This window comes from Cannabis sativa, chromosome 9 (genome assembly GCF_029168945.1).
Source record: "Cannabis sativa cultivar Pink pepper isolate KNU-18-1 chromosome 9, ASM2916894v1, whole genome shotgun sequence".
In the NCBI taxonomy this organism is placed as follows: Eukaryota; Viridiplantae; Streptophyta; class Magnoliopsida; order Rosales; family Cannabaceae; genus Cannabis; species Cannabis sativa.
The window spans coordinates 10403617-10411013 of NC_083609.1; the positions used below are offsets into that span (position 1 = coordinate 10403617).

General features: G+C 29.2%; 1 protein-coding gene across 3 annotated transcripts; it reads left to right on the plus strand.

The window, feature by feature from the left end:
• Positions 1-1800: 1800 nt before the first annotated feature.
• On the plus strand, positions 1801-4977 carry LOC115721778 (thermospermine synthase ACAULIS5). 3 transcript variants are annotated; one of them, XM_030650853.2, is made up of 11 exons: positions 1801-1836; positions 2104-2314; positions 2860-2926; positions 3036-3130; positions 3226-3328; positions 3568-3656; positions 3766-3922; positions 4019-4094; positions 4188-4246; positions 4340-4476; positions 4579-4977. In XM_030650853.2, exons 2-11 carry the CDS (start codon positions 2154-2156, stop codon positions 4652-4654), a joined length of 1020 nt encoding a protein of 339 aa, XP_030506713.2. In that variant the 5' UTR covers positions 1801-1836; positions 2104-2153; the 3' UTR covers positions 4655-4977. The 3 variants fall into 3 exon arrangements, with proteins under 3 accessions (XP_030506713.2, XP_060960335.1, XP_030506712.2); XM_061104352.1 differs by having other exon boundaries at positions 1801-1832; XM_030650852.2 differs by having other exon boundaries at positions 1806-2314.
• Positions 4978-7397: the final 2420 nt, after the last annotated feature.

Genomic DNA, 7397 nt, shown 5'->3' on the forward strand with positions numbered 1-7397 from the left:
TTATTGAATTAATATTATTTTACAACAATATTATATTCTCATGTGTCATTTTAGTCAATTAATTAAGTTTAGCCCCTATTACCTTAATTGAATGATAATTTTGTTTTTGATCACATGTTTTGTTTGTTGATTTATGAGAAATGTTAAAATGTATTATTGGTGTTTATCGGTGTCATACAGTTATTAGTATAAGGATAATTAAGATTTTTGCCCCTAAATTATTGAGATTATTAGATTTAAGGATTTTTCAAATTTTAGTAAAAAAGTTTAACTTGGATAAAAGTTCAGGGGACATGATTTAGTACATGTCAAAGTTCGAGAGACATGATTTGGTAGATATCAAAGTATGGGAATCATGATTTAAACAATCACTGAAATAGTAAAATTAAATGAAATTAGATAAAAGTCCTTAAATCCAACAATCTCGATAGTTCAGATGACATTTTTAACGACCTTAAAAGTTTAGGGGTATAATTTAGTATATATCAAAGGACAAAAATTTTAATTAGCCTTAATATAATTAAGTATCGAATCTTATATAATTTAATTAAAAAAATAATTTTAAAAAATATTGCTAACTAATCTTAGCATACCCTTATAAAAAAGGTTGAGTATTATTAGTGTCCAATAAGATTGATGTTGCTCTTGAAATAGGGAGAAGGAGAGGAGAATATTGATGATGTCGTTGATAGTGATGGTGAGGGTGATGATGAGTGTGCCTGGCACAGCACGCCAACATTCTCAAAACTCTCTTTTCTTTTGAATTATATTAGCCAAGATAGATAGAGCAGCAGCCTATATCCAATGCTATCATGATCCTTGCTGCACGCTCGATATTAATTCTATATACTTACTTATACATATGAATGAATATATACACATACAAACATCTCTCTCTCTCTCTCACCAAAACCCAATAAGTTTTATGTAATAACCCTTATTCAAGAAAGGAATAATATTACCAGGATTATCGCTACCTTGTCAGCCTCCTTTTCAATCATTATCTTTTATCGTTTTCCCCCTTTCTTATACCTTCTCCTTCTTCTTAGTTAAACAATACACATTTTCCCATACAAAACTATACACTTTATTATATACAATATGAATATGCTAACCACTTATTTCACACATGCAGTTTATATCATTTATGTCTTCTTGGTAACTTTTGAGACAATAGGATATTTGTACTGTAGGCACAAGGTAGTTTTTGTAGCCAATTAATTAAAGTCAAATAGATGGTAATATGTATATGCATCTAACTTTTTTTTGTTAAAAAAATAGATGCTTTATAAAAAAGAAAAAAAATGTTAACGAAAAAAAGAAAAAGAGTATATGGTGTGTATGTATATATTAATATACATTATTTTCAAATATTAATATTGCATAAAAATTTGTATTAAATATATATAAATAAATTATTAAACTACGAACAAACAAGACAATCAATCATAAATGGTTATGAACCAAAGCTTAACATATACATTAGATTATCATACAACGACACAAAAAGTTACATTAATACAGGATAATAAACATTTATTGCGTTAATCTAATTTAGTATTATTCCAAATACACTAATAATGTATTTAACTATACTTTGACATATATTTTACAATACAACAAAAATCTGAAAGAAAAAAAAAATGATGCAGAGTTATACATGCTCATAATTTTCTTAAAATACAAGAAAATTTTAATTCATATACATATATGCAGATGCAGTAATTATAATAAGTAATGCTTATTATTATGACTACATGTGTATTATATATTGGGTGTAGAGTTTGCATGCATTGTATCATTACAAACAAGTTATTGAATCGAGACAAATTGTGAGTGAGTACAGCTAAACCACGCATCTTTTCTAACTTCCAATTTCCAATAAGGATATTCTGTAACACAACTTTTCACTACTCTTTTCTTTAGCTCAAACATCCATATTTATTGCTATATCCAAATTATTATCTTTCTTTTCTTTTTAATTTTTTATTCTTCGATATCTCTCCTTATATACTGCTCTGCCTTCAGTTTTAAACACATCACTTATCTAAACCTCTCTCTCTCTCTGTTTTTCTCTCTCTTTCTCACTTTCTCTCTTTGCAGCTTTCTGTTAATTCCTTGATCGCTTTGTTAAGTGTTTGGGGTCTAGGAAAATGGATAACAATACTATTTCTTGCTCAAATGGAACTAAGAATGGGAATGGGAATGGGAATGGAGTTGATGGAAAAAGCTATGCTCTCAATGGTTATAGGAAGAGTTGTTGGTATGAAGAAGAAATTGAAGAAGATTTGAGATGGTGCTTTGCTCTCAATAGGTATACATTACAATATGAAATTTAGTCCAAATTATTTCATGGCTTGTTCTTTACAATTTTCCTCATAAAGATATTTATATTTATATATGCTTATCTCATGTTCCTCTTCTGATATGGGCCACTTCTATTTTTTATTTTAAGTGTTTTCTATTTATATTTTTATTGTTTAGGTAACAAGTGAGTTTGGTACACATAAACATTCCTTTTCAATTTTGGGTGAAACAAAAATAAATGAAGTATGGTCTAGCTGTCTGCCATAGTATAAATATATATGTATGCATTTATATATTTTTATATATATACCCATGTATTTTATGGAAGGGAAAGAGAAGCCTTTGAGTTATAATCCTAGTATCAATTAAAAGTAAAAACAAACTCTTTTTGCCCACCAATATTGTAATCATAATGGTCTTGGAGAAGTTGGACAAACTCATAGACAGATTAAAGTTAGTAATGAAAGTTACTCAAATACAAACATATATAGTTAAGAGCGCATTATTACCATTAATTTCAATATAATACTCTTTATATTTTTTGGTATGCAGCATTTTACATACAGGACATTCACAGTTTCAAGATATTGCATTGTTGGACACAAAGCCCTTCGGCAAGGTTTGTAATTTTTTTTTGTTAAAAAATAGAATATGAAATTGAAAAATAAATAAAATTTTATACACATTTCTCAGATTGGTAATAAGCATTATTCTAATTTTTTAATCAGGCCCTGGTCATTGATGGAAAACTTCAGAGTGCAGAGACTGATGAGTTCATCTACCATGAATGTCTTGTTCATCCTGCTCTTCTTCATCATCCCAAGTAAATAAATTTACATACATATTTTTTTAAATGTGAAAAAAAAAATAGAGATTATTGATTCTAGCATTAATTTTTTTTATTAATATATTTTCTAGTCCAAAGACAATTTTTATCATGGGAGGGGGTGAAGGGTCCACTGCCAGGGAACTTCTTAGGCACAAGGCTGTTGAGAAGGTTATCATGTGTGACATTGATGAGGTACATTAATTTTCATTCTTGTGTTATTATAATAAATCAAGATTCTAGTTTTTTTTTTTTTTTTTTTTGTTGAAAGTGTAACTTAAACTTGTCTCATATATATTATTCAATGTTTATGTTTTTGTCAACAGCTACTTTTGGTAAAGGTTCTTTTGTCTTACATTTATAGTGAAAAAAAAATGTATGAATATAGTATAATGTTTTTGTATCAAAATCTTAAATAATGTCACATGGAACAGGAAGTGGTGCAGTTCTGCAAATCACACTTGGTTGTAAATAAAGAAGCATTCTCTGATCCAAGACTAGAGCTGGTCATCAATGATGCAAGGTTTCAATTCTTAATCTTCACTAATTAATAATTTTCTTGTTAATAATAAGAATTTATTTAATAATAACCCACATTAATGTTACTTACTCTTCTTGTGGTGGTACTAAAGGGCTGAGCTAGAACACAGAGAAAAACAGTATGATGTGATTGTTGGTGACCTGGCAGACCCAATAGAAGGAGGCCCCTGTTATAAACTCTATACAAAATCTTTCTATGAGTTAATTGTCAAACCAAGACTAACCCCAGATGGTATTTTTGTCACACAAGTATGTGCCACAACAATAATTATCACTTAGCCCATTTTACTATAAGAATTAAGATTGAAGCAACAAAATTCTTAATTAATATAATGAATTTTGCAGGCTGGTCCAGCTGGGATTTTTAGCCATACAGAAGTGTTCTCTTGCATCTACAATACTTTAAGACAAGTTTTCAAATGTAAGAGCAATCTTAATCTACCTTAAAATATTATGTATAGATAAGACTTTGTTTTATATGTTGACAACAGTTTTTTTTTTTTTATATATGTAGATGTTGTGCCTTACTCAGCTCATATTCCTTCCTATGCTGATACTTGGGGTTGGGTCATGGTATGATAAATATAGTTCAAATTTCATTGAATTAATTAATTAATTACCTTTGATTAATGCACTACATTAAATTTGTCAAATGAATTGAAACAGGCTTCGGATAAGCCTTTTGTGCTTAATGCTGATGAGTTAGACATAAGAATCAAGCAGAGGATCAAAGGAGAGAACAGATATTTTGATGGAAAAACTTTTACTTCTGCATCTACTTTGAGCAAAGCTGTTCGAAAATCGTAAGTGACATAATAAATAAATAATATTTCGATTTTTCCTTCTAAATTTTATGGCTATATAAATGAAGTAAAATATTAAATGAGTGATGGGAATTTTTGCAGGCTTTTCAATGAGACTCACATTTACACTGAAGGTTCAGCTAAGTTCATATATGGCTATGGAAGTGCTGGGAAATAGAGAATTGTAGAGATTTTCCTTCCAAAAAATCTTAAAAGAAAAAAACATAGAAGAGAAAAGAGAAAAAGAAAAGAAAAAAAAAAGAGTACTAAGTATTGTGGTGACTGGTGAGACAAAAGTTTGTCTATTTCCTTCTAATTACTATATGTATTTCCCTTTTTTTATTTATTATTTTGTTTCTTCTTTTATTTGTGTAGCTATATAACTTCAAAGTTATGAAAAGAAAATGGTTGTGCATGAACCTTTGTAGTGTGTTGTTCGTGTTTTAAAAATCACTTAATATATACATTGTCTACATCAATATAAAACATGTGTATTCCAAACGAATAGTATATGTAATTGGGAATTGTTGAATGATAGATAGAGATGGAAATTTATATCTGCCATGGGAAACTCGGGGCGCCGCTCTTAATGGGGTGGAGATTCCTTGTTTTGGTGGTTAATGGGAAGGTGGTAGGGAATAATTTCAATACTCGAAGTAGGGATGAGGCGTGGGTGAGAATAATACTATCTATACCATATCCGATCCTGAAATAAATATGTATATATAGTTTTCTTTTTATTTTTAATATATATTTATCATTGATAATTAAAAGTATTTTGATTATCATTCATAATTAAAATTGAAGAGTGTCAATTACAACTTTCTATTACAACTTTTTAGTCAACCACTACGTTTGAAATCACATGCCGAAATATTTTTTTTTCATAGCGGTATTCGTAAAATTTATAGTATCATCCCTGTAAATTTTTAAAAAATTTCAAATAGTTTACAATACCGAAAACATAGTTGTTGATATTCCAGTTTACCACTCGCGTTCAAAAAACTTCAAACGTATTTTCGACACTGTAAACTATTCGAAAATTTTCAAAAATTTACCGGGATGATGTTGTAAGCATAACGAATACTCCCGTTATTTTTTTTTTTTTTAATAAAACAGTTATTTAGTAGCTACAAAACAGAATTTAATAATTGTAGAAAAGAACATAAAACAAAAAGTGCAGAAAAGATAAAAGCACACAAAGTTTTTATAAGATTCTTTAGATAAGTTTTAAAAATATACAAAGTAATTGACTTACGTATAAATAGACTCCCTCTTATTATATGTCGCAAGCTTGATGTATTTCACTTAACTGAATCTTATTGAAAATACAAGTGCTCGGACCCCCTTCGATCTCCTTAAAGAGAGATTGCTTCCTCCCAAGGAATGACTTAAAAATCTATCTTCCGAAAGTTTGTAGAACCTTCTCTCAAAGGTAGCATTGTTATTCTTCTATTGTAGACTTGATTTCAGACTTGAAACAATACAAAATACATAAACACAAAAGAAGAGACGAACACCCTCTCCACACAACAAAGACTCTTCCTTACAAAATATGAGGGAAATACAAAAATGTGAAAAAGATACAAAACCTACCCACTATAACCTATATTTATAATCAATATACAGATCATAGACAACTCATACACGATCTACCACAACTCACAAAAAACTTCCCTAAAAAAATCTTCAATAACTCAGAAATTTTTCTTCCACACCAATATCATAATACTGCATATAGATTGGGTCTATAATCAAAATTAGAACATTAAAAGCTTACCTATAAAATTTTTCTTCACAAAGTCTACATTTGATAAAACTAAATAATTTTATATACCAACATTTATATATAATTTTTAATAATGATTATCATATACCCATTTATATATATACTGAATTTAGAATTATCAAATAACAACAAAGTAAAGCAAATAATAGTTTGACACTTGGTAATCGTTCGCCATTGGGTACAAACAAACAATTATAATTCTCTTAAAAAGTAAATCATTTCCTATATCATTGTTATTCATTATCATAATCATTTTTCTCACAGTTCCTCACAATATTCTAATATGATGCCCCAGTAGAGAGTCTATCATATAATTGTATAGACCAGATAACCATATAGCTAAATTCATTGAAACTACATTGTTAAATTTCATAACTAAAAATGCTAATTTCCATTACATGACATAACTATATATTGAAGACTTACAAAATCATACACTAATGTAAAAAATAAAATGAAGCCCTAATTGCAATTAACTTCTCAATTCAAATTTCACTAAAGTTCAATTCTTTTCTCAAGAAAACTCCAAAAAAAAAAAAAATATATCATTATTACAAACCTGAAAAAGAGCTTTGGTAAGAAGTAATTGTAAATGATGATTTGTATTGGTTCTGATCAATCAATGTTTACATAAAGAGAACAAAAAAATTCAATCCATGATAACAAAAATCAAAACTTTCATTACCTAGGTTTAGTAGCAAGCCAGTATTATGTTTGGAAAGAGTAAAAATTTTACATGAGAAAATAAAAACAGAAAAAGAGAAAACATTCATTTGAGACATGATGTCATAGAGCTGGTTTTTGGTCATTCCAGTAAGATTGGATGGTAAGCCATCGCCTGAGATTTGTCTTCCTGCCATTGTCGCAACTCACCGGGTCGAGGGAAAAAATGAGAGAGGAAGAGGAGGAGCAAACTGCGAATCAGAGGTGGTGGCCGGAAGTGGCCTGGCTAGCAGTAGATAGCGGAGGAGGAGGGCTTCGATTTCAGTCAATGGTAAAGGGAGAGCAGAATCGGCCATTGGAGAGTGTCAATAACCCTTGAAGAGAGAAAGTATCTGGTTTGATTTGTTTGGAAAGAGAGAGTAAATCCTAATGCATTTTATTTTAAATATAAAATTTTAAAAAATATTTT

Coding starts and splice junctions, on each gene's coding strand:
- LOC115721778 (XM_030650853.2), top strand. CDS start 2,154: ATGGATAACAATACTATTTCTTGCTCAAATGGAACTAAGAATGGGAAT. Junction 2,927..3,035: donor ACACAAAGCCCTTCGGCAAG/GTTTGTAATTTT, acceptor TTTTTTAATCAG/GCCCTGGTCATTGATGGAAA. Junction 3,131..3,225: donor GCTCTTCTTCATCATCCCAA/GTAAATAAATTT, acceptor TATATTTTCTAG/TCCAAAGACAATTTTTATCA.